Consider the following 26,319-nt stretch of genomic DNA (forward strand, 5'->3'; position numbering starts at 1 on the left):
CCTGGGGGCCCCCAGTGGTTCTGGGGCCTGGCTGCAGCTGTGCCAGGACAAGAAGGGGAGGTAGCTGATATGAGGGTGACCGGCTCTGGGGTCAGCAGTTCAGCAGCTGTGATGATGGGGGGGGGGGGAGGGATCAGTGCCTCACAAACAAACAAATAAACAAACCAAGAGTTACCTCCCCAGACAGCCTGGGGCCAGACAGGCTGAGGATGGACTGAAAACAGGGCCCGGCGGGGGTCAGGCCAACGCCAGCACCAACTGCTGGACAAGTACTTGGGCCGGGGGGAGGGCCCCTGGGGACGGAGAAAGGGCTGGACAGGCGGGGTCGGTGCTGGAGAGCCCATCCTGACCGTGCAGGGCAGCACTCTGAGGCACACTGGGAAAGAGCAGGGTTTTGCCCTATGGTGTGGGGAGGTGCTAGGGGGTTCATTTTCAACCTGCCTTCTTCCACAAGCTGAGGACAAAGGAAGGTGACTCTTCTCTGTGCTGTGGTGACCAGGGTCCCAGGGGAGCCAGGGCTGAGGGCGCCAGCCTTGGGACAAGTGGCCTCAGCGGCCCTGGGTGGAAGGGGAAAGAGGGGAGAGCGGAGCTGGCGCCCTCTGGTGGGCGAGGCTGGGAGCGCGGGTGGCCGCACTGCCGCCGGAGACGTCCCTGGAGCCGTCGGCTTGCGGCGTGTCGGGGCCTCGGAGCCGTGCGCCCCGCGCGAGGGTGCACCTGGGGCGAATTTCAGGCGCAAAGCGAGGGAATAAAGTTGCTGGGCTTGCACGCATGCCTTCATTCGAAGGGCTCGTGTTGGAGCCTTCTTCCTATCCGAAGCCCTAGACACGTGCTTGGCTGGAGGCGCGCGACACCCGCTGAGCACTGCGCCGAGTCATCTGTTCTGGGAAGCCGCGCGGGCGGTGCAGGCACCCGCGGCGGGGCCCACCCCAGTGTTTACCCCCCGCGCCGCAGCTGATCGCTCTCGTCCTCCTCCTCCGTTTGTGGGGCGGGCTCGGAGCGCGCTCCTGCCCGCAGTGGGAGCCCAATCCACATCGGTCCCTCTGGCCTGGGGTCTCCCGGCCCGACGGGGCACCCCGCGAGCACAGCAGGGGGTTGCTTTTTCTCCCGCCCTGCCCCCGCTCCCCCCCCCCCCCCCAGTCCCCTTCTCTGCCCTCCCAGCGCACAGTAGGAGCGCCGGGGGTGAAGACGGACTCGGAGTTTGCAGACCCCGGGAGGAGGGACAGGCCAGAGTTCTGGGGGCCGAAGTGCAGCCGCAGGCTCGGCGATGTGCTTGTGAGCGCGCGGCGCTTTGGGCGCGGTACGCAGGCGGCGCGCGTGGTCGGAGCGTGGTCGGAGCGCGGGCCGGGCGGTGGATCCGAGCGCCCCGGGCCGGGCCGGGGGCGGGGGGCGCTTTGGGGCGGACGCTGAGGTGTGTGTTTGGGTCCCGGCGAGGGCGTGTTTGCGGAGAAGGGGCCGTTTGTGTTGGCGAGGAGTGTGTGTTTGTGTTTGCAGGCGAGGGAGTGTGTGTGAGTGTGTGTGTTTGTGTTTGCGGAGTGTGGGGGCGGCCGGGGAAGGTGGCCGGGCTGTCACTCAGCGATCAGGTTGACAGGCGCTCCCTCATCTGGGCCCGGGAGCTCTGATTGCAGATTCGAGGAAACAAAATAGCAATTGTAATTACTGGGCTTTGATAAGATAAAGGAGGAGCTGGCCGGGAGGCGAGCGAGCAAGCGGTCCGGGGAGGCCGAGTGCGGCCTGCGGGGGCCCGGCGGGACATTTGCATCTGTCAGTCATGGGGCGTGCCCGGGCAAAACAAGAAGTTTTGGGGAGAGCAGAAGACTGCCTGCCTCCCCACTGGCCCAGGGTTCAGATGGGGGGGGGCGACTCCACAAGCAAAGGAATTCTAGTCCCACAGAGCCCCCAGCAGAGGTCGGGGGCCCTTCTCCTCCCAGGAAGAGCGATGAGAGATCATGGGGGTTCAGTCCAGAGCCTCGGAACCTTCCGGGGGCCCCAGAACCAGGCTGGTCTGTGCCAGGTGCTCTCCAGGGAGTAGCCCTGGTTGTGCCTCCGGGACCAGGCACACACTCCTGGGGGGGCTGGCCGCCCAGGTCCCTACTGGGATCCTCCGACCCCCTGCAAGCTGGGCCCATGCTGGGGAGAAGGCCTTTCCCTTTCAGGAAGCGCCCATCCCCTCTCTCCAGCTCCTCATTCATTCATTCATTGTTGGCTCATTCATAGTTCATTAATACACACCAGCGGCTTGGAGGGTCTTCTATGTACAGGATGCAAGGTTATCACAGTACGCAAACAGATACATCCTTGCTAGCACATGCTCACTCCGCACGTCCCAGTGCTGGCCTCCAAGTCACAGCGAAGCACTGGAGCCCCTGGCCTAGCTCCCCCGGAAGGGGTCCACCTCCCAGTGGGTCCAGACAGTGCCTGCCAGACACGCATGTGCAGTAATCAGCTGTTAGAAGGGGTGCAGGCCAGTCTCTCTGGGGAAGCTGCTTACAGGCTGACGTCTAGATGCTCTCTGCCAGTTTCCCTGCGGCTGCCTCAGTCATTCATGCAACAGACAGGACCTGCAGAGCAACTCTGCCCAGCCTTGGACCGGGGACTGCAGGTTCTTAGCTCCTAAGACATGGCCTTGCCTGGAGGTCTGTGGATAGTGAGCAGACTCCTGGGGCAGGTGGCAGGTGGGCTCTGAGGAGGGGCGAGGGCGCTACACCAAGCCCTCTGACAGTGTTCCCTGGTGTGCCTTGCTGAGTGTTTGCAGCTCAGGGACGGGGCAGCTCGCAGGTGCTGGCTTTGCTGCCGGACAAGGGCTCCCTGGGACACCCCCCCCCCCCCCGGCTCCCAGCCTTTATGCCCAGGGACACGGAGGGCCCTCCACGGGCAGTGGGGAATTGTGGGTGGAGGCACAGCTGAGTAGAGCATCCCATTCCACCTGCTCCTCAGAGTACCTGTTGGGTCACCTCGCCCACCCTAGCTGCTCCCACAGAAGCCGGAAGCTGGGGACAGGGAGCCATGCGGTGAGGGGCTAGGAAAGGCCTGCACAGTCCCCAGCTTGTCCCCCTCCAGCTGACAGAGGCCTGGTACACAAGGGTCTGTGAATACTGGTAATGAAAGCAATGGGGCTCCGAGGGGGAAGGGGCTAGGAGGCCCCCATGCAATCCTCCCTCACCCCCGCTGCTGGGAGAACACTCTGCAGAGAGCTTGCTAGGCTGGGGGTGGGGGGGCAGTGGCTGGGGGTCCTGTCAGGGGCCTCTGGGCCCCTCCCTCCACATAGGTGGCTCCTGGCTCCTCTCAAGCTTCACGCTCCTATGGAGGTGGCATGGGGGAGGACAGGAGCAGGTGATGGTGACAATGGGGTGGGGAAAGGGGCGGCATTCCTTGCTCCCAGGGCCTCCGTGGAGACAGGAGACAGCGAGCCAGGTGAGACCGGCAGGTCCGGGTCCCCATGGCACAGCAGAAACGTGCGCGTGGCAGTTCCCTCACCCTCAGCCGCTGCTTCCAGGGGCAGGCCCGGGGGGAGCACACAGTAGGTGACTCGGGAGCAGTGGCATCAGCTGACCCGGCCCCACGGCGGGGACCTGCTCCATCAGACTCTAGCGCACCCTTGCTGAGGGTCTTGGGCCGCATCCAGCAGGCGGCCCGATGCGCCCCCAAACCCCGCGCGTTCTGGGCCCCAAGAGCGCGCGCGAGGGGACCGGCCGGGCACAGGGGGAGGCGCCCACGCCGGTCGCCCCCGCCCCTCCCGCGGGTCCCCAGACCCCTCCCCTAACCCAGACCCCCCCAATCCCAGACCCGTCGGCCGCCCCGCCCCGGGCCGCCCCGCCCCCGCCTGGGGCTGCGACCCGGCCCCAGCTCCCAGCCGGGGGCTGCGGGCTCCGGCCGCCCGCCCGCGCTCCCCCCCTCGCGCCCGGTGCGGCGCCCCCCGCCCACCCCTCCCCCTCCCTCCCCACCTACCCACCCACCCCGCCGGCCCGTTACCCTCCCGCCCGCTCCGGCTCCTGAGCAGCCAGCGGCCACCGGCTCCGGCAGCGGCGCAGAGCGACTCCGCGCGGCGCGCCGAGCACGACACTCCACGGGCCCCGCGGCGCCGCGTCGGGACCGCCGCTGGGCTCCCGCACCGGAGCCGCCCTCGGCCTCTGCGCCCTCCGCTCGCCGTCCGCGGCCGCCCGCTGGACGCCGCGCTCCCGCCGGGGTCTCGGTGCTCCCGCCGGGGTCCCGGTGCTCCCGGGCCGCGCGCCATGGGCAGCCCCCGCTCGGCGCTGAGCTGCCTGTGAGTACCGCCGCCCCCGCGCCCCGCCGGCCCGCGTCCGCCGCGCCCTGCGCTCACCGCGCTCTCCCGCCCGCTTTTGTCTCCCACAGGCTGTTGCACTTGCTGGTTCTCTGCCTCCAAGCCCAGGTGAGCAGCACCGCGCAGAGGCGGGGGCCGGGCGCGCCGGCGGGGACCCGGGGTGGCACTGACGGGCAGGGGCGCGAGGGCCGACCCCGAGACCAGCGCGGCAGGGCTGGAGGAACCCTTAGAAATCCAGCCCCGCACTAGCCCGCGGAGGGGGCTGAAAACAGAGAGGTCGCGCGCCGCCTAAGGTCACACAGCGAGTGCGTGGCCAGGCTGGAACCTGGGGTGTCGGAGTCCAGCGCTGTCTCCGACGCGCCCTAGCCGGGTTGCGGGAGGAGTGGAGGGGAACCTAGGAGCAGCCACACCTGGCCGCTGGGGACGGGGCCAGCTGGGGCCAGGGCGCGTTCGCCGTCGGGGGGCAGTTCGGGTGGCTGAAGCGAGGGCCCTCTCCGCGACCCTCTGGGCGCGCTTGTGGCCGGTCTGACCGAACGACCGTGTGCCCAGCCCTGCGCGCTCTCGACATTTGCTCTGTAAATCTGTCTTTATAAATGTCACGGGTCAGGTAGCGCTGCCTCCCTACTGAAAAGCGCCCTGCTCCTCCAGGAAGGCCCGGGCGGGGGGCCTGCGCTGGGCAGGGCGCTCACTTCCCTGCTGCGAGCTGCCCAGGAGCCTCAGGGTGCTGCCCCACAGGTGGGTCCGGATTCTCCCCACCCCGGGCTCGTCCGCGCTGTGCCGGGGCTGCCTGGCTTTCCCGGGTGGGGGATGGTGGCCCGAGCCGGCTCGTCGGGGGGCACCCCGCCCCTGCTGGCTGCCTGGTGCAGTGGAGGGGGGTGCAGGGCCACGGGGCCACTCGGGCCCCTGGGCGGAGTAGCATTATAATGGCGTGTTGTGTATTTTTCAATTTCCTAAAGGTAACTGTTCAGTCCTCACCTAATTTTACACAGCATGTGAGGGAGCAGAGCCTGGTGACGGATCAGCTCAGCCGCCGCCTCATCCGGACCTACCAGCTGTACAGCCGCACCAGCGGGAAACACGTGCAGGTCCTGGCCAACAAGCGCATCAACGCCATGGCAGAGGACGGCGACCCGTTCGGTAAGGCGCCCCGCGGGCCACAGCGCGCTGGGCTGCCGGGAGGCCCCGCGCAGAAGGCAAGGAGTTAAGGCAGCACGATGTGTGTGTGTGTGTGTGTGTGTAGGGTCAGCTGCGGAAGAAGAGAGGGCAGGGGCAGGGGCCTGGGTAGAGCTCGGCCCACAGGTGCCCCCTTCCCTGCCCAGCCATGAAGAAATCCCGGAGGCTCCCTTTGCACCTCCCCCCGCCCCCATCTACCTCTCCCCAGCTGCAGGTGGAGTCAGGGGGCTCCCGGGGAGGGGGCCCAGGTTTGAGGGAAGCTCTTGAAAGAGGATATGTGGCCAGGGCCCACCAAAGGGGAGCGGGTAAGAGAAGGGAAAGAAGTGCCCCCACCCCGGGCAGCTTGGGGAAGGGTCCCCTACAGAAGGGGCCGAGGCTGCTCCATTGCCGGGGAACCCAGGCTCGGGCAGGACCGCCGGCTCCCCGCGGGGTGGTGAGTGCTGGGAGCTCCTGCCGGCCTCGGGGCCCAGGACTGATTGATTTCTAAAACATTCAATATTCCTGCCTGGAAACGGGGCCAATTTCCAGAGTCCTGGATGCACCGCGAGCAAAGCGAGCCCTCTGGGCGGCTGGTGTTGTTTTTAGAGAGCGATTATTGTGCGTTTAAAAACCTTTAAATAATGACCAAGTTAAACAAGCATGAAAGGAGAGGGGAAGACTCTATTAAAATGTAATAAAAAGGTGAGGCATTTTAAGAGCTAAGAAGAAAAATGAAGAATGATATAAAACAGAAAAAGAGCGAGTCTTTTTTCAGATGTGGAGTTGGAAAGGAGTTGTGAGTCTGTAAATGTTAAAAAAGAGGTTCAAGATTGTTCTCTATGAATCTCTGGAGAGACCCCCGCGTCTGGCAGAGCGATTAAAACTCTTCTTACTTTCACCTTTTTTAACATTTCCTGAATACTTTCTCCTCTTCGCGAGCCAGTTTGGGGGATCGAGTATGTCTCGCTGCATTTTTTCTACATCGACGTAGCTGACTTCCCTTCAAAGCTGCAGGAGGAGACATAATTTTCCTGGGATAAATCTGTCACTGGGGTGGAAGAATAGGTTTGAAAATGTTAAGCTTTCCAAAAGCCCGGTTGGGAAAGCCGCCGTAAACTGCGGCCCCAGCTCCCCAGACCCATCCGGGAAGCAGAGTAGGGGCTCTCCGGGGTGGGGGTGGGGGTGGGGGCAGCCTGCCCGGTGGCCGGGCTCCCCTGCTGGGCTGGCAGCGCCGGCCTGCCGTCCCTTTGTCCCTCCAAATTGGCTGCTTGCTGCCCTTCTCGGCTTCCAAGGAAAGGGAACGGGTGCCTGGCTCCTTCAGGGTTTGCTCCATTGGAGCAAATGGCCCAGCATCCGAGGATGCTGGTGAGGGAAGGAGAGGCCCACCTGGCGCTGGGGTTCGTCTCCCCACGCAGCGATCCGATGCCCACCTCTGCCTTAGACCTAGAGGAGGCCGCCCAGTTCCTTGGTCCCCGCTGCAGGGCCAGAGTAGGAGCTGCAGGCCGTGGGTGTGCAGCCAGGACAGGGCGAGTCTGGAGCGCACAGCAGGCAGGTGCCAGGACAGAACGGAAGCCCCTACTCCGTCCCTCTCTGCCCCGTCTGGCCACAGTGCAGACTGGGGTCCTCTCACTTCTCCCTTCCCTTGCAGGCAGCCGCTGTGGGAAGCAGACCAGGAGAGGACCCCGGGGCTGGCAGGGCCCAAGAGGAGCTGGGCAGGGGTGGGTGGGAGGTGACACCCGCGTCTCCATCTCCCCCGCTGACTTAGGGCCGCTGGGTCCCCGCGCTGTGCCTGTGTGAATGGGGAGGGAGGATGGGCTGGCCGGGGAGCACTGCCCTACTGACCTGGGTGCACCCCACTCCCTGCCACTGCCTTCAGGGACAGAGAGGGTGCCATGTGTCAGCACAGGCCTGTCTCTCTCAAGGAGAGAAAAGGCTGGGGTCTGCTGGAGAGAGGGCAGGAGACCCAGCGCCTTCTGTCCCATCCCAATCAGCTGAGTTGGGCCCCACGGCCTGCCTGGGGACAGGCTCTCCGGGAGGCAGTGCAGAGATGGCTGGGCTGGGCTGGGCTTCCCGGGAAGCCGACTGTCCAGGGGAAGGGGCAGTGAGGAAGAAGCCGCAGAATGGCCCCTGCTCCAGTCTGAGAAGCAAGCACCCCTGATGTTCTCCCTTGCTCCCCCACAGAAAGTGTTTTGTCCCTGGGGTGAGGAGCCCTGCCAGGTGGAGGTTGAAAGAGCAAAGATTGGGCTGTTGACCGGGGCCGGGGCCATGGTGACTGGGAAGCCTCAGGGAGAGGCAGGATGCTCCTAGCTGGGCTCAGGTTCCGAGTTTCCGGAAGAGCAGCTGGCTTTGGGCTGTGAGTTTAGGGAGAGCGGTCCCCATCCCTGTCTCCTTCAAGGCTGCCGAGAGGTGGCCGGGTAGGGGTGGGGGCCGAGAAAGAGTGTTGGAACCCAAGGTGGCAGGAACAGGGCAGTATGCTTTGACCTTGGCCGCAGGGCCAGGGTCCCTCTGCACCCAGATGTTTGTGGTGATCCGTGAGGCACCTGCACGTAACAGGCTGAGGTGGAAGGAGCCTCGGAGACCCTTCGGGCAGCTGTGGAGCTCCAGTCAAATTCGATTTTACGCAGAGCATCGACTTGAAAGTCATCGCTGGGTGGCTCAGAGTGGAGGGACTGGAGTCTCAGCCCCTCTGTGGGATGGCCCCAGACCCCTCTGTGGAATCCTCTCCATAAACCATGATCCTGTCGAATCCCCTCTCTAAACCTACGTGGGAGGCCTGAGGCCCAGGGCTGCACAGCACATTAGCAGCTGGGCTGGGGTTGGGTACCTGGCCCTGGGGGATTTGGTACATCCTTGGGCTAGCTGGGGTGGGGGGTGGGTGTGGAGCAGCTGGGGTCAGGGACCTCGGGGTAACCATCCCCTTCCCCCGCCTCTCCCCTAGCAAAGCTCATTGTGGAGACAGATACCTTTGGGAGCCGGGTTCGGGTCCGAGGAGCTGAGACGGGTCTTTACATCTGTATGAACAAGAAAGGGAAGCTGATTGCCAAGGTGAGAAGGGCCCTGGGGCGGGGGGTGTGGGCTGGGCTGGCAGAGCCCCTCCAGGGCCATCTGGTGCTCTGATCTCAGCCAGGTGGGCAGAGGGATGCGGAGCCGGCTTGGGGTGACCCTAACGTGGTGGAGGGGTGGCGAGGGAGGAGGACACTGTCCGGGAGACGAAAGCCATGACCGCCAAGAAGGAAGAGGGGAGGCAGGGAAGGGGCTGGGGGGGGGGAGGTGGTAAATTCCATATATCTTTTTAACAAATCGCCAAATTGCTTTGCTATTATGTCCAATTACATGGTACCAGCATTTGGAATGTTCAGTAAGCCGCAGGCCCAGCCCCGCGGCCGATCTCTGAAATGGCCCCATTAGTCACGGCTCCGCCAGCCTCGGGCTCCCCGGCTTCTTGGGCTTCAGGGGCTCGGGACTCGCAGAATCCTCACAGGCCTCCCCTCCCCCATAGGGTGGCTGCCCTGGGGCTGGGGGCAGGTGGGGGAACGGTGCGAGCAGCTCCAGCCAGACTGGCGGGCAGGAGGCCAGAGCAGGCAGGCTCCGGGCCCCTCTCTCTGCCTCTCCGAGCTGGGACCCGGCCCCTCGGTAGACAACCATGTGTCGCTGCTGCCCAGGAGCACAGGAAGTTGCCGGGTGGGCTCCGGGTTGTGAGCAGGGATTAGAGAGCGGGTGCCCGGGCAGGGGGTGGGGCCGCGGCTCCTGCCCACCTCGCCATCTGCTGGGGTGCCCACCTGCTGTCTGGGCCGCTGGCCCTCTGCCTCCGGTGGTGGTGGTGGTGCTGGGGCTCCATAACGCCGTGTCTGGCCCCCCTACCTGCAGAGCAACGGCAAAGGCAAGGACTGCGTCTTCACGGAGATCGTGTTGGAGAACAACTACACGGCGCTGCAGAACGCCAAGTACGAGGGCTGGTACATGGCCTTCACCCGCAAGGGCCGGCCGCGCAAGGGCTCCAAGACGCGCCAGCACCAGCGCGAGGTCCACTTCATGAAGCGGCTGCCCCGCGGCCACCACACCACGGAGCAGAGCCTGCGCTTCGAGTTCCTCAACTACCCGCCCTTCACACGCAGCCTGCGCGGCAGCCAGAGGACTTGGGCCCCTGAGCCCCGATAGGCGCCAGCCCTCCCCGCCCCGCGGGATGGACAGCTGTCACCCCCCTCGCACACACCAGAGACTCCCGCAAGATGTGCGCAGCGCCGCAGGAGGCTGGGGGAGCTGGAGGAGCCCCGGGTTCTAGTTGTTCATATTGTTTGCTGTTGGGTTTTTTTTTTCTGCTGTTTTTTTTTTTTTTTAAACAAAAGAGAGGCTCTATTTTTGTATTCCACTTGGCTGTGGTGTCTGTCTTCCTTACATTCAGAAAAAAACGTTAATGGCCTAGACCTGGGATCCCTGCAGGGGCCTGCTGGGGGTGAGGGCTTGCTCTGGTGCAGCAGAGGGGGCCCGGGGCGGGCACCTGCAGGGCAAGCTGGTGGGGCTGCCAGGACTCTGCAGTACCCCCAGGTGGGGGCAGGGAGGAGAAGGTTGTGATGTGGGTTGGCTCTTTCAAGGGTGGTATCAGTGCAGGGTAGTTGCTATTCAATGATTGAAATACTTAACTTGAATATTAAAAATGCATGTTGGAGGATGACTCCTGCCAGGGCGAGCCCCCTACCCCCTATACCTTGTCCTACCTGAGCTGGTGGGCGGCTCCAATGCAGCAGATAAAGTCCCAGCTCTGACTGGTGCAGTGTCTGTCCAGGCCCCGTGCCTGCCAGCCGTCCCCATCACTGTCACTTACGGGGTCTTCCCAGGGGGACAGAAGCAGGGAGAGGGGCAGGAGGCTCGTGGCGGGTCCCAGGAACTCTCCCACATGGACCTGGGGCTCGCAACAAGAGTCATTGCTAACACTGTCTCCGGGCCACCTGGGAACCAGAGAGGGTGAACAGCATGGACTGGAGTACAAGCGTGGACTTAAGACTTTAAAGGCTGGCGCCGCGGCTCAATAGACTAATCCTCTGCCTTGCGGTGCCAGCACACCAGGTTCTAGTCCCAGTTGGGGTACCGGTTCTGTCCCGGTTGCCCCTCTTCCAGTCCAGCTCTCTGCTGTGGCCCGGGAAGGCAGTGGAGGATGGCCCAAGTGCTTGGGCCCTGCACCTGTGAGGGAGACCAGGAGAAGCACCTGGCTCCTGCCTTCGGATCAGCGTGGTGCGCCGGCCGTGGCGGCCATTGGAGGGTGAACTAACGGCAAAGGAAGACCTTTCTCTCTGTCTCTCTCTCTCTCACTGTCCACTCTGCCTGTCAAAAAAAAAAAAAAAAAAAAAAAAAGACTTTAAAAAATAGTCTCCATCTGTGCGCCGGGTCTGTGTAGGAGACAGGCTGGAGATTCCAGAACTGGTTCTTCTCCCTGAGAATCAGACTCCAGAAACAGAAAGAAAAGAGCAGCTGCCAGGGTCCAAGGTGGGGCTGCACTGGGGGCAGGTGCCAGGGTGTGTGCTGACAATCGTGACGTAGAACAAACTATTAACTTTGGGGGATCTGAGAACAGAGCTGTAGCAGGCAGGTGCTGAGCTCAGGTGCGGCAGGAGAACGCGGGGAGGGGGCCTCCGGCCCAAGAGGGGATGCCAACCTCCAAGGGCTTCTAGGAGGGGAGCTGGGCACGGGGCAGGACCAGAACCAAAACTCACAGGTCACAGTGGAAGCTAAGCCAGTCACAGCAGGGGAGAAGCAGCAGGTCACATGTCAAAAGGGCCAGGCTGCGGGGGAGGATGCAGGGCGCGGTGGAGCCAGTGGAGGTATGGGCAGGACTGGCCCATGGTGGGTGGAGGCTGTGGCCGTGTGTGGACCAGTGAGATTGGCACCACAGCATGGAGGGGGAGCCCAGCCCGGAGGCAGGTCTCCCCGAGCCCGGCGCTGGCCCAGTCTTCACAGTCCCATCGGACTGCATTGGCTGCCTTCTGCTAGGCCTCCGTCCTTTGGCACTTCACTTGGCATCTCCCTGGGGTGGGACAGAAGCCTAAGTCCCCACCATGGGGGCATCCCAGGGCTGCAGCCCCCAGTCCCAGACTCAGCCTGTCCACGTGGATCAGGAGACTCAGGTCCCGGTGGGAAGATGCTAGGAGCTGGGTACGCCATGAGGTCTGCTTACGCCACCTGCTGTGGTCTCTGTGCAGGATGAGGGGCCCTGGATAGAGCTGGTCTCCCCTGGCACAGAGACCCCTGGGGATGTGGGGAGGGCTCAAGACACCTCGCTCAGGCTCCCGGGCTCTTGGTGCCTGCTCCTCTGCTCCCCTCCCCCTTTAATTAATTCTGGGTGAGCAGCCTGGCTTTATTGTGCAAGGAGCTGGGGTCTCACTGTGGGAAAAGTCACACCTTCTGAGCAGCTTCTGATGCCATGCAAATGAAGAGACCGTCCAGGAAACGCTTTCATCTGCACGGTCGCCTGTCCAGCCCCCAGCCCAGTAATTACCCACATTCATTTGTTTGAGAGAGCAATTCCTGGGGGAAGCCACAGGGTAGGAGGGAGTCTGGGGGGTGGTGGTGGAATGTTAGGCTCTCCCGCCTGTGATCCCGGCCCCAAAGTGGGGCCAGGCTGGGCCAAGGCTGCTCACTGGCTAGGCCAAAGCTAATTCTCACATCCCAGGCCGGGGACGCCTGAGCCCTTGGGGTGGTGGGGATGGAACTGTGCCGGGCGTCTGTCCAGAGAGCCAGACCTGCCCGACGGGGAGGAGAAAGGGGGCTGCGGTGGGGAAGAGGCTGTGGCGGAGGTGGCTTGGAGGGTAGCACCTGGTCCTCCAAGCTGTGAGGCATTGGGAAGCAGACCCCAGGCCTGGGACCCGGGGAAGCTGAACCAGGAGCAGTGGGGCAGGGCCAGGCCAGAGCACCCACCAACTTGTTTATCTTTGGGTTGCTGCCCCCAGAGCCCTCCGCTAATGGGGTTTTACAGCCTGCTCAAGCTGCAACTGGCCAAGAATCAATCATTACCGGCACTTAGTGGTTTGATAGTTAACAGCCTGAACTGAAGCCAAACTGGTTGTTAACTGTGATAACAACTGATTTCAAGGGCTTATTGCCGGCCCAATATGCTCAGCCCATTTATTTCAGGGACAACAAGCAGGGAGCTGTTGCAAGGCCCAGGAAAGGGTGGAGGCCGCGGCTCCTCTCAGCCAAAAGGCCTGCCACCCTGCCCTGGAGTTGGTGCTGGTCCCCAGGGGCCTCAGCACCCTGCCCAGGTGATGGGCGTGGGAGGCCCTCCCCATCACACTCCTCTTGTAGTACTCCCCAGGACACCCTGGCAGGACCCACGCCCCAGGCTTCAACTTCTCCCTGCTCAGCATGAGGGCTGGACCCCTCTCCCCCATTGCTCCCTCAGCCAGGACTCCCAGAAACCTGCCTCTCATTTCAAAGGGAGCAAAGACATCACCCAGGTCTAGAGAGAATGGGGGAGCTCTCTGCTCTCCCTGCCCCCAGCACTGGGTGCTGCCCACTGCTGTCTTCTACCCACAGCCGGGTGGAAGCAGGTGCAGGGCTGAGCAGACATCACCCTGGGATGCCGCCACTGCCAAGGGCCTTAGGAGTGCTCCGCCCCCTACAGACAACTGACATGCAGCCCAGGGGTCACATAACTGGTGACAAAGCTAGGAGGGTCCCCGCCCCTGGATCCAGGCTGCCACTCCAGGACTGTAGGCCTTTCCCTAATCCCATTCATTTATTCCATAAATCTTTACTGAGTACCTATTATGTGCCAGAGCCTGTTCTGAGTAGAGCGGACAGAGCAAGAAGCGCTGTAGAGCTCATATTCGTGTGTATGGAGGGGTGGGGAAGACTCGCACGCAGGGCACCGCCTCCGAAACAGGGCTGAGGAGGGAATGGCTGCGCAGGCAGGTAGTGGCTTTAAATAGGGTGACCAAGGAAGGCCTCGCTGAGAAGGGAACGTTGGAGCAGACACCTGACGGAAATTATGCAATCTGACAGCGGGGGGTGGAGCAATCCAGGTAGAGGAAACAGGAAGTGCGAAGGTGGATTGTGGGAGGGGAGAGGGAGGAGCCCAGAAAGGCTGGGGCAAAGTGAACGGAGGGCCTGGGGTGAGCGCAGCCGGGGGTGGGATGGGGTGAAGGACAGGAGCTGGCGGGGTGAGGGGAGGCCCAAAGGACCTCGGGGGTAGTGGGCAAGGGCAGAGTGACAGAGAGATTTTCCATCTGCTGGTTCACTCCCCCAATGGCCCCAGCCGGAAGCCAGAAGCCCAGAACTCCATGCAGGTCTCCCATGTGGGTTGCAGGGACCCGGATACTTGGATCATCCTCTGCTGCTTTCCCAGGTGCATTAGCAGGGAGCTGGATTGGAGGTGAAGCAGCCGGGACTCAAACAGGTGCTTATTTGGGATGTTGACATTGTAGGCATGGCTTTACCAGCTTCACCACAGTGCTGGCCACTGAACCAAGTTTTAACAAGATGGTTTTGGCTGCTGTGTTGAGAATAGACAGTAGTGGGGAAAGAGAGACCAGCTATGAAGTCACTGCCATAATCGAGGTGAGAGATGGGAATGGATGGGAGGTGGTGAGAAGCGACAGCAACTTTGGATGTCTTTTGCAAGTAGATGTGATGGGATTGGTGGGTGGATTAAATGTAGCTGTACGAGAAAGGAGTTGGAATTTCCAAGGCTTGAGCAACTGAACAGGTGGTGGTACAGTTTACCCCGGCGGAGAAACTTTTAGCAGGGGCAGATTTTGAGGGAAAAGCAGGAGACGAAGTTGGAACTGAGTAAATAAATATTCAAGAGATGTTGAGTGGGAGTTGGACGTGAGGCTGGCCTCCCAGGCAGGTTCAGCGTGAAGGTCTCAGCTGGGGAGGGTGTGCATTCCCTGGGTGTGCAGACTCTGAGGAGAGAAGAGATCCAAGCCTGAGCCTTGGCACGCTTCAAACACCTGGAGGCTGTCAGGAAGAGGAACCGGCAAAGAAGACCAAGCAGGTGTGGCTCATGAGGTAAGGGCCTGGGGAATGAATGGGGGGAGTGTTGTGTCTGACACAGGAGAGCGAGCAATTCCCAAGCCGGAAGTTTTTGTTTTTTAATATTTATGTGAAAGGAAGAACAAGAGTGGGAGCAGGACAGAGATCTTTCACCTGCTGGTTTACTCCCCAAATGCCTGCAACAGCCAGCACTGAGCCAGGCTGAAGTCAGGAGCCGGGAACTCCATGTGCGTCTCCCACATAGGTGGCAGGGACTCAATACTTTGGGCCACCATCTGCTGCCTTCCCGGGTGTATTAGCAGGAAGCTGGATCGAAAGTGGAGCAGCCAGAACTTGAATCGGCACTCTGACTTATCATAAAATGCCGGTGCCACACGCAGTGGCTTAATCTGCCGTGCCACAACAGCCGCCCCAGCCTGAGACGTTTTTAAAAATGGTTAGTCTGAAGCTTTAGGTGGGGTTTGGGAGAGGGTTTACTGTCCTCCTTTGCCTCCCTGCCTCCTGCTCCCCATACACCCCAGGGCCGAGAGGCCAAAAACCAGGGATGATTGAACCTGGGTGCCTCTGGAGTCTTCCGTCTGCCTCACCCCTGCCTCTCGGCAGCAGGTGTGGCTGGTTTTACTTCCAGAACCTCTCAGTCCAGCCCATCTCCTGGCCTACTGATCTATAGCTACTGCCCTGCTTCCCCACCTGCTCTTCTGCTTCTCTTGTCCTCCTACCACTGGTTCTGTCAAAACTCTCAAGGTACACATTTGATTGTGTTGCTCCCATGTTACCAAGGCTCAAACTCCAGCTCCTTCCCAGGCACTGCAGGTCCCTGTCCCCTACCTGCTCTGCCCTGGCCTGCCTATCCAGCCTCACTGGCCGCGCTCGCTCCCGCTCCCCTGTTGTGCTCTGGCGCCCCTCTTTCCAACTTCTCAGACACACCAGGCTCAGGTCTGCCCACGTGTGCCCCAAGCCCTTTGCACGTGTAGTTCTCTCTGCCTGGGAAGCCTTCCCAGATCCCTGCATGGCCACCTGCGTGTTCTGGATCTCTCTGCCCTCCCACGAGGCCTTATTTTCTATATTACACTCATCCCTACCTGACATTTTCCTGGCTTTGTATTTATTTACTTGCTTCTGGTCTGCCTATCGCCACCTCCCCGGAGAGCAGGAGCTCTGGGAGTCTCTCTCCTGGATGAGCACCCGGGGCCTGGCACATTGTTGCTGTCCTGTCAATGCTGAGCGATCAGTTGAGGAAACAAGAGCAACCTGGGACTGCCCAGCACAGACGAAGTGGCGAGCGTTCTCCGTGTGCAGGCCTGGAGTCAGCACTGGGAAATGCTGCAGGACAGGGAGACTGAGATGGCCCTGGCTTGGGTGGCCTCACCCGGCCCAGCCAGACATGCGCTCTCTTACGAGGAAGGCCCAGGGCTGGCTGGAACAGGCTCACTCCGGTTTTCTCAGGCTGCAATAAAATGTCTCTAGAACCTGGACAAGTGGCCATCTAGTGGGAGGCTGTCGGCGTGGAGGTCTCAGAACCTCCCCAGATGCTACTGTCTTCACGGCCACTGGATTTCCATAGCAACCAGGGACTTCAAAGGAGAGATGCAGGGGAGTTACCCAGTCTGAGTGGGCAGAGCAAAAGGACAGGGGGTGGGAGGGAACCCAGGGAGAACCCCAAGTCCTGTGTTCCTGGGGAGAGTTGTGCCCGTGAGGCTCCTTTGGTTGCCCCCTTTCCCCATCTGGATCTCTTGCTGACCCTCAAGAAGTAGGACGTTGGGACCAGCATTGTGGCACAGCAGGTTAAGCTGTCGTCTGTGTTGCCATCACCCACATGTGAGTGCTGGTTCGAGTCTCAGCTTCTCTGCTTCTAACCCATCTCTCTGCGAATGTGCCTGGGAAAGCAGCAGAGGATGGCCTGAGGACTTGGGCCCTGCCACACACATGGGAGACCCAGATGGAGTTCTTGACTCCTGGCTTTGTCCTGACCCAGTCCCGGCCACTCTGATCATTTGGGGAGTGAACCAGTAGATGGAAGATCTCTCTCTCTCTCTCTCTCTCTCTCTCTCTCTCTCTTTCCCCTCTTTCTCTCTCCCCCTCTCTCTGTCATTCTGCCTTTCTAACAAATCCTTTTTTATTTTAAAAGATTTATTTGTTTATTGGGGAGGTAGAGTTAGGGAGAGACAGAGAGACCTCCTCCATCTCCTGGTTTACTCCCCAGATGGCCACAACAGTCAGGGCTGGGCCAGGCCAAAGCCAGGAGCCAGGAGCTTCTTCTAGGTCTCCCACGTGGGTACAGGGGCCCATCAGCAGGGAGCTGGATCAGAAGTGGAGTAGCCAGAACTCCAACCGATGCCTATAAGGGATGCTAGCATTGCAGGCAGTGGCTTAGTCTGCTATGCCACAACTCAGGCCCAATCAATCTTTTTTTTTTTGACAGGAAGAGTGGATAGTGAGAGAGAGAGAGAGAGACAGAGAGAAAGGTCTTCCTTTTTGCCGTTGGTTCACCCTCCAATGGCCACTGCGGCCAGCGCATCTTGCTGATCCGAAGCTAGGAGCCAGGTGCTTCTCCTAGTCTCCCATGCGGGTACAGGGCCCAAGCACTTGGGCCATCCTCCACTGCCTTCCCGGGCCACAGCAGAGAGCTGGCCTGGAAGAGGAGCAACCGGGATAGAATCCAGCACCCCAACTGGGACTAGAACCCGGTGTGCTGGCGCCGCAGGCGGAGGATTAGCCTGTTAAGCCACGGCGCTGGCCAATTTTTTTTTTTTTTTTTTTTAAGAAGGAAGATGGACCCTGTCCATCTGGGCAGGCCCCAGAGCCGACCCCTAAGGCAAGGCCCTCCCACTAGCTAGCTGTCAGATGCTGAGGCAGGCTTGGGCTCCTTCCTGTGGTCTAGCTCCCTCCCTCAGCCCCTCTCACAGCCACAGGGAAACTCTCTGGAGCCCCTGGGTGGGTTTGGGAGCCTGTCTTCCCCCTTCCTTCCTGGGCTGTGCAGTGGGAGGGGCCTGTGGGGGAAGGAGACCAGGGCGGTGCTTCGGCAGGGTGTGCTCCCTAGCATGGGCTTTGGAGGGTATGGCCAGGCACCGTCACCAAGAACCAGATGGGCTGGCGAAGGCTGGGTTGGCGGTGCTCAGAACAAGGGGCCGGGCCTGGGCTCTGCCCTCAGAGAGCACGGAGAAGCCTGAACAGAGCTCTGTTAGGGTTGCAGGCTCCCTCTCCTTTGAGCGCAGAGGACTTGAAAGTTCCTGGGCCTAGGGCCTGGGAGTGGTAGGGTGGCCAGGCTCCAGCAGCCACTGGCCCCCAGGGCCTGAGGCTCCCATCCTGGGACCTGGGAGTGGTAGGGTAGCCAGGCTCCAGCAGCCACTGGCCCCCAGGGCCTGAGGCTCCCATCCTGGGACCTGGCAGCGACTTTCAGGGGTAGAAGGAGCCAGGGCCACAGCCAAGTTCCAGACGCCCTCTCTACAGCTCCTGGAGCCCCAGCTTCTAGAACCACTGCCTCCCTGGGCCCCTCCATCCCGGCCTCCGACATACCACCATTTCAATTTGGCGAATGCCACCGAGTCCTGCCAAGTCTTTCTCCACCAAGAAACCCTCCTGTCCTGTCCTAACAATCCGCTGGGCTGGTCCATGCCCTTCCCGCTCGCCCATCCAGGGCTTCTCTCCTGTCCCCTCCCCCTCCCTGCCGCCTGCACCAGCCCTCAGCAGTGATGAGCAGACTCATGAAACATTCATCACGGGTCACACGCCATGCAGGACCTGTCTGATCCTGGCCCTGATAGATGTGGGGCTGGGCTGACTTCCCCAGCCTGGGCTCAAGTTCCAGCCGCGTCCCTGAAGCCGGGCCTGGTGTGGCAGTGGGGCCGGGGACCAGGGTTCCTGGGCAGAGCAGCAGAGCAGGTCCCTGAGGAGGGGTCCCAGCGGCCGAGGGAGGGACAGCGGCTCCTGGGGGGCCCTTGCAATAGGCAGGGCAGTAGCTTGGGTCCTGAGTAAAATCTGGAAGCCAGGGTTTCCCCAGGGACAAAAGGCTAAGGCTGGAGGTTTGTGCGGGGTGCAAGGAGGCGGGGCAGAAGCGGCTGTTGTGTTTGACCTGGGGCCACATTAAGATGAGAGTGTGTGGACAAGAACCCTGTCCCTGGAAGCAGGCCCCCATCGGCCCAGGCTCAGCACGGTGGATAGGTTTGCCTGGACACTGGGGCGGAGCCCCCAGGCCTGGGCAGTGCCAGGGAAGGGATTGTAGGGGCAACTGGAGGAGGCTTGGGAGCGAGGACTCGGGCACCAGACAGCGGGAGGCTTGTGTGCTAGGGGCTTCCCGGCCCTGCAGAGTGGGGTGCGTGCCGCGCTTTCAGAGTTGCCCCTTGTTTCTGGAGCACACGGTGCCTGACAGCGGCGGCTTCTGCGGGGAGGGGCTCTGGGGCAGGAGCTGGGTCAAGGAGCCGAGGCCCTGTGAGCCCAGGTTGGCGCAATGAGGAGCTATGAGAAAGAGTCCCCAGGGTGTCTGTTCTCCTGGGAAAACAGCTCTGGCCGCCTCCAGGCCTGCGGTCACCAGGCAGCTGGGCAAGGACAGAGCGAGGCCCTGCCTGCGTGCAAAGCGGCAGCCTCTCCTTTCCGCTCCCCCAAGCAGCCATGGCCACAAAGGCCTGGGCCCTGAAGGCCCAGGAGAGCCGAGGGCAGACGGGGAGCAGGCGGGAGTGAGGAGGGGGGATGACCTCCCTGCTAGCTCCCGCGAGTGGGTGTGTAAGTTGGTCCTGTGCTGCTCTGCACCTGCCTCTTGTCCCCTCCTCCGCATCTCCAGAGAAGCCCAGCGAGCTAGGGGTTGTGGGGGTTGGGGGCAGGTCTGGGCTGCATGAGCTGGGATCACAGAGGGAGGGGAGCACAGGGACTCAGAGACGCACCAGGCTGGCTTCGTCTTCTGTCCCAACCAGCGGGGCCAGGAGGCACCAAGACCGTGAGCCAAAAGCACCTTCTTCCTTCCTGAGACGCTTGTCTTGAGCACCAGGAGTTGCACAGAACAGGCGACACGTGCATAGGAGGGCGGTGCCGTGGCTGCAGACCTGTGGGAAGAGGGGGCCCTGGGCCAACCCGCTGCTGAGCTGAGTCCCAGTGCTGCCCACCGTGCGCTAAGCACGGCCTTGCTGGGCTGCCCTCAGGCCACCCGTGCAGCACAGAGCGTGGCCAGGGGATGGTGCAGCTGCCCGCGAGTGCGGTGTGGGCGAGTGCTCAGCGCTCAGCTGGCTCACGAAAGCCGCCGCCGTGGAGAGATCGGAGCTGATGAGAGGAACCGCGGGGTCCTTGGGAAATTGTCTTTTCTTTCCTTTTCCTTTTTTTTAAAAAATATTTTATTTATTTGAGAGGTAGAGTTACAGAGAGTGAGAGGGAGAGACAGAGAGAAAGTTCTTCTGTCCATTGGTTCACTCCTCAAATGGCCGCAATGGCCGGAGCTGTGCTGATCCAAAGCCAGGAGCCAGGTGCTTCTCCTGGTCTCCCATGTGGGTGCAGGGCCCAAGCACTGGGCCATCCTCCACTGCCTTCCCGGGCCACAGCAGAGAGCTGGCCTGGAAGAGGAGCAACTGGGACTAGAACCCGGCGCCCATATGGGATGCCAGTGCCGCAGACGGAGGATTAACCTACTGCGCTACAGCGCTGGCCCCCGGGAAACTGTCTTTTCTGAACTTCGGTTTCTGCATCTAGAAAGGGAAGGGAAAAACCCAATGGAAGCCTGTCCGGTAAGAGACGCGAACAGAGCTAGGCTTGGCTGGCCCCGGAACTGGGGCCCCCTGCAGCAGGGGGCAGAGGAGACGGAGGCTCGAGCCCTGCTCTTGGGCATCCAGGAGAAGATGGCGTCGAGGACCCTCCTGAGAAGACACGCTGGGTGGGCTCCGGGCCCAGATGGGACGGTGCCTCCAGCACGGGAAGCCGAGCCCCGCTCCCAGCCCCGAGCACCTGGGCTAGTGGGGCTGTTCCCACAGCCTCCTGGAGAGGCTCCTGTCTCTTCCTGCACTGACCACTCACACCCAGGGATTATCCCAAGCAGAAACTTCCACTTGGAACAAAGCTCCCAGGAATGAAACCCGAGCTGCCACGAAGAGGCTCCCAGGCTAACTGGGAAGTGGCTGGGAAAGGAGGGAAAACTTGCAGAGCACTGGGAGCCTCAGGGAGGCCATGAAACCTGAAGACAAACGACCAGCCCGCCGACCGCTGCTCGGAGCTGCCACTGCCTCCCGCAGAACCAAGGTCAGGGCTGAGCAGAGTGGGAAAACGAGGCGGAAGTGCACCCCAGCCTTCCTTCAAGGGGAGAGTAATTGGTGCACCTGTGGCTATGGCCAATATCTCCCCTGAGGCCCCCGGGGCTGGCCTGCAGTCACTCAAGCTGTCCCCTCCCTTCTCCTCGCCCCTGCCCCCCTCCCAGCTGCTTCCACTTACTCCAATGGGCCCCCGGAACAGTCAGAGATGGGGCCTACTGGCCGCGGTGGGCAGCTGTACCCGCATATCCCAGGGAGCAGAGAGAGGCGCAGAGACCATGGCTGCTGTTTGGGGAGCACCCACAGGGGCCAGGCAGGCTACAGCCCTGCAAGGCCAGCACTGCGAGCCCCCATTTAACTGATGGGGAATCAAAGCTAAGAGGAGTGAGCAAGGTGCTTGCAAGGCTAGATCGAGGGATTGGCTGACCTGGGCTTTGCACTCGGGGCCTTGGGACTCTTAAGGAGGAATGCACCTTCTGCCAGGTAATGTTCTGCAGGTGGGAAATCCTGCATCAGAGCCCGCGGCTCTGATAAGTTCAAGCCATGGTAGCAGACAAAGGAAATGTGAGGAGTGATCGTTTATCTAGCTTGGATCCTTGTGACCCTAGGGAAGTCCTGACGTCTCTCTGGGGCTCTGTCTTCTCAGGTGTAAAATGGGACTCATAATAGGTAGAGGGCTGCAAAGAAAGCACCCAGCGTTTACAGGCGTTGAGGACTGCGCTGGGCAAGGTTGGCTCTCAATCAGCGCTGTCCTTGTCCTGTGAGAATTCCCCTCCCCCTTCCCCAGGGCAGCCGGGAGCTCTAAGGAAGAAGCCCCTCAGCAGACGGAGAGCATTAGCCTAAGCCCCACCCCCTTACTCAAGAAGCACCGTGAGGTGTTCTGGTTCCCATCTCCAGGCGAGCCCCCAAATCTTGCCGGAGCGCAGCCTGCAGATCCCGGTCCGGGTTAGCGCTCAGCTGCCTGGGAGAGCGGCAAAGCAGAGGCGGGTGTGCTGTGGTTTGAGCGAGATTTGCCTCCCGAACTCATGCGGGCGTCCGACCCCCAAAGCCACACGTGAGTGGTGTGGAAAGGTGGTCCACTTACGGCATGTAGGAAGAGGGCCTGGCGGGATGGCCTTGGGTCACCGGCACACGAGAGTTGATTGTGGCAGTCCGGTTGGGCCTAGCTCTCCCACTGCTTACCTCGTGGTTCTTCTGCAGCCAGGGCTCCAGCGCTGCCGCTCGCCCTGTGACGTCCCGAGCCGCCTCCGGACTCGGCAGCGGGAACACCGACCGCAGGTGCCAAGCCACTGAGCCTGCCTGATCTTCCACAGAACCTCAAAAACGGTGAGCCCCAACGAACCTCCTCCCCCATAAGCAGGTTTTCTCGGCTGGCTCACTTCTGTCATTAGCAGCAAAGAGCCGACGGGCTGCTGCCTTGATGCGGGGCTTCTGGTGCTGCGGAGGGGCCAGCCAGCCAGCTTCGGACTGGAAGAAGGAGCGGTTTTGCTGGAGCTTATTTGGATGCCGTGGGTTCTCTGACCAGGGTTTCACCTGCAGCCTGCAGGATCAGGTTTCCCAGAATGACCCTTCTCTGGGGCTGGCACCAGGGATGGGCCCTGGTCTGCAGGTGGATAGAGACCCTGCTGAGCCCTGCTCAGGTCTTCAACACCTGAGCCACGTCTGCGGCTGCCCCTAGTGACTGAGGCTTGGGTTAGGAAGCGTGGGACCCTATCTTCGAAACAAAGCAGGTTTGTGGCGATGGTGTCGAGGCAGTCGAAGGCTGGGCAGGAGGACAGCTCCCCGTTGGGGGCCTGGCTCCGTGTGGAACATGCAGCTTGCACATGGTTGTTGCTGCAGATGTGCACCAAGCCTGAAGCACCACTCTCTCTGACCACGGGAAAACCAAGGGTTGGGCATGAGATACAGTGCCGCAGGTGGCGGCTTTCCCGCCACCGGCCCTGGGAATCGCTCTTTTATCATGAACTTGTGAAAGAGGAAAAGAAATTTGCTTTCTTGTTGTAACTTAAACTTCAAAGATCTTGGCCACAGAGCATGACAGGTGGTTAGTTAAGAGGGAGGAGGCATTGAACGTGTGCGCATGTACGTGCAGGAAAGAACAAGGTCCATAGAGGGTTCAATATTCTCCTTAGTGGCAGGCATCCAAGGGGGGGGCAGTTTCCAACTTTATTCGAATTATTCAGTGCAGTGGGTGAGTCAGATACTATCATTACACTTTAAAGATAAGAATAGGATGGGCATTTGGCACAGCAGTTAAGATGATGCTTGGGATGCCCACACCCCATATCGCAGTACCTGGGTTCGAGTCCTGCTCTGCTTCAGGCTCTAGCCTCCTGCCAGTGCACACCCTAGGAGGCAGCAGATGATGGCTCGGGTGTTGAGTCCCTGCCACCCACATGGGAAACCCAGATTGAGTTCTGGGTTCCTGGCTGTTACCAGTGTTTGGGATGTGAACCAGAGGATGGAAGACCTTTCTCTGTCTCTGTCTGCCTTTCAAATACATTTTAAAATATACAAATATTTTATTTTTTTAAGTTTATGTTTTTATTTGAAAGGCAGAGTGACAGAAAGAGAGAAAAAGAGAGAGAGAACATGCGCTTACATCTGCTGGTTCATTCCCCAAATGCCTGCAAAAGCCAGTGCTGGGTCAGGCTGAAGCCAAGAGCCAAGAACTCTATCTAAGTCTCCCATGTAGATGGCAGGGACTCAAGTACTTGGGCATCTTCTGTTGCCTCCTAAAGTTGTATTAAAAGGAAACAGGATTGGAAGCAGAGGCAGAACTTGATCCCAGGTACTACAGTATGGGATGCAGGCAGCATTTTAATGTCACACACACACCCCAGATAAATAAATATAAAATTTTATTTATTTATTGAAAGGTAGGGTTACCGAGAGAGGGAGAGAGAGAAATCTTCCAACTGCTGGTTCATTCCCACAATGGTTGGAGCTGAGTCAGGTGGAAGCCAGGAGTCTGGAACTCCATCTGGTCTCCCATAGAGATGCAGGGGCCCAAGCACTTGGGCCATCTTCCACTGCTTTCCCAGGCTCATTAACAGGGAGTTGTATCAGAAGTGGAGCAGCTGGGACTTGAACATAGGATGCTGGTGTTGCAGGCAGTGGCTTAGCCTGCTGTACCACAATGCCATATATATATATATATATATATATGTATGTGTATATGTATGTGTATATATATATACACACATACATACAGATAAATATGTTTTAGAGTTAAGAAAATTAAGGTATAAATGCAATATCAGTATTAAAGCTGACTCCATACTCCATAAGTGTTTTAAGCTAGACGCTCAGGTATCAAGACTACTCTGTGTGTGCAGTGTGCCCACATGAACACTCTTTAGTGAGGTCTTCGCTTTCAGGCACTGCATTTTCCACCTTTTTTTTTTTTGTCAATTATTCCTTCTCTTGACCTTCTAATGAAGATGTGAGATATCAATATTCCCAATTTACAGAGCAGGAAAATGGAGTGCAGCAGTGTTACACAACGTCTCCCAGTCACTAGCTGCTGCACAGCTCAGGCAGGATTGCAAGCCAGGCTGTGGACTCTGTTCTCTCTCTACTCTGTAGAGCACACCGGTAACTGACAGTGCAGAGCAGAGCACAGTGGAAAAAGTGACCTACGACAGGTACCAACCTGGTGTGAAGGGATTTCTGGGAGTGGAGGGTTCCCACCTAGAGCCTTGCTCAAGGTCATGTAGCTGGTTAGCGACTAGAGGTCAAATTCAGGCTCCTTGATTCCAAGATCAGTACCAGTTCTTAGTACTCTGGCAATACGAATTTTGAGAGGATTTCACTTCAGCTGTTTTGTTAAAGCAAAAATTCTGAAGTCTTTGAAAGTCCCTGAAAAACCTTTGTGAAATTTCCATGAACTAAAAAAAAAAAAAAAAAAAAAAAAGAAAGGTGTAAAACACGGAGAGGAAGCCAGCTTCTCTCTTGGGAACCACAGCAGCAGCAGCAGCAGCAGCAGCAATTTTCCACCTTTCTGGAGGTCTGGGACCCAGTTCTTGGCCCTGAAACACTTTTTTTTTTTTTTTTTTTTTTGACAGGCAGAGTGGACAGTGAGAGAGAGAGAGACAGAAAGAAAGGTCTTCCTTTTTCCGTTGGTTCACCCTCCAATGGCCACCGCGGCCGGCGCACTGTGCTGATCCGAAGCCAGGAGCCAGGTGCTTCCTCCTGGTCTCCCATGTGGGTGCTTGGGCCATCCTCCACTGCACTCCCGGGCCACAGCAGAGAGCTGGACTGGAAGAGGGGCAACCGGGACAGACTCCGGTGCCCCAACTGGGACTAGAACCCAGTGTGCCGGCGCCGCAGGCAGAGGATTAGCCTATTGAGCCACGGTGCCGGCCACCCTGAAACACTTAATGCTGCAGAGAAGCCAGAGCCGGGCTGGGCATTGCGGCACAGCGGGTTAACCACTGCTGGAGCGCAAGCATCCCACATCGGAGCGTCTGTGTCCAAGTCCTGGCTCCTTAGCTTCAGACCCAGCTCCCTGCTAATGCCCCGGGGAGGCAGCAGATGGTGATGGCCCAAGCGCTTGGGTTCCTTCCTCCCACATCGAGATCTGGATGGAGTTCATGGCTTCTGGCTTCAGCCTGACCCAGCCCTGGTTGCTGCAGGCATTCTGGGAGTGAACCAGCAGAGGGAAGAGCTTTTTCTTTGTCACTCTGCCTTTCAAACAAATAAACCTTTAAAAAAAATCCAAAATGAAAATTTCTAGGAAAAAACCAAAGGCTGCATCTCACCACCTGCAGGCTCAGCCGTCTCCTTGGTTTCCCTTTGCTGCAGGACGGGGCTGCAGCTCCTCAGCAGGGCCGTTGGCAAGCTGGCCACAGCTTCCCAGACTCGCCTCCTCCCACGTGTGCCGAAGCTTGTGCGCAGACAGCTCTTTGACTTCTTGCTCCTCTGTGCGTTTTGTCTTTTCGCATGCTGTTCCCTCTGGCGAGGCAAACCCCTGCGTACCCTTGAAGACTTACACTGTGTGCTCTCCACGGGGTCTCCCAGCGTCCTCTCTGGTCTCCCAGAGTCTTCTATTCATACCATTGAGGTGTGGCTCCTTCCTTCTAACTGTGATTCTCCACGTACCCCCGGAATCTCATAGGTGCTTCGTGAATTCTGGTGAATGAACGTGTGAAGACCAAGCTGGGTCCCTGTCTGCTTGGTCTTGCCACTGGGGGGACATCAGAGGACTCCACACGTGGTCTGGGGGGACGTGGCTAACGATCCCAGGATTCTGGGCCCTTCAGAGATGGGAGGTAGTCCTGGAGGCAGTAGCAGCAACAGAAGCTAACCGTGTGTTCTGCGCTCACTGTCCTAGGGGCTGCTAAGCCCTCGAAACACCTCATTTCCTGTCATCCTCACGGCTGTACTAGCAGGCAGTTACTGTCCTCGTGGGCTTTTTACCTCCTTAATCAGCTCTCTCTACATTTTGCGGCCAGGGAAACTGAGGTGCAGAAAGGTGAAGGAGGAATCGGGACTTACATCCGGAGCTGTTAGCCCCTGAGACTCACGCTCTGGACCTGGGAGCTTGTCTGCCTGTGACGCCTTGAGGGGGAGCCTTTTCTCGTGTGTCATGGGAGAGCCGTGCGTGAGTGAGAAGCTCTGCTGGCTGGGAGTTCTGCACCGTATGGCACAGGGACTGGGGTCACGTAGGCAGCC

At 59.9% G+C, this 26,319-nt stretch overlaps 1 protein-coding gene across 4 annotated transcripts; it reads left to right on the forward strand.

Moving 5' to 3' along the window:
• The first annotated feature begins 4,229 nt into the window (after positions 1–4,229).
• Positions 4,230–9,589, forward strand: FGF8 (fibroblast growth factor 8). Of its 4 annotated transcripts, none has more exons than XM_062214624.1 (6): positions 4,230–4,261; positions 4,351–4,387; positions 4,928–5,014; positions 5,236–5,416; positions 8,370–8,476; positions 9,299–9,589. In XM_062214624.1, exons 1-6 carry the CDS (start codon positions 4,230–4,232, stop codon positions 9,587–9,589), a joined length of 735 nt encoding a protein of 244 aa, XP_062070608.1. The 4 variants fall into 4 exon arrangements, with proteins under 4 accessions (XP_062070608.1, XP_062070609.1, XP_062070610.1 ...); XM_062214625.1 differs by having other exon boundaries at positions 5,269–5,416; XM_062214626.1 differs by lacking the exon at positions 4,928–5,014.
• Positions 9,590–26,319: the final 16,730 nt, after the last annotated feature.

The sequence above is a fragment of the Lepus europaeus genome, chromosome 17 (assembly GCF_033115175.1).
Source record: "Lepus europaeus isolate LE1 chromosome 17, mLepTim1.pri, whole genome shotgun sequence".
Taxonomy (NCBI): domain Eukaryota; kingdom Metazoa; phylum Chordata; class Mammalia; order Lagomorpha; family Leporidae; genus Lepus; species Lepus europaeus.

Excerpts from the sequence above, each read along its gene's own strand:
- FGF8 (XM_062214624.1), top strand. The coding sequence starts at position 4,230 with ATGGGCAGCCCCCGCTCGGCGCTGAGCTGCCT. Across the intron at positions 5,015-5,235 it reads CTCAGGGTGCTGCCCCACAG|GTAACTGTTCAGTCCTCACC; the intron begins GTGGGTCCGGAT and ends AATTTCCTAAAG. Across the intron at positions 5,417-8,369 it reads AGAGGACGGCGACCCGTTCG|CAAAGCTCATTGTGGAGACA; the intron begins GTAAGGCGCCCC and ends CCTCTCCCCTAG.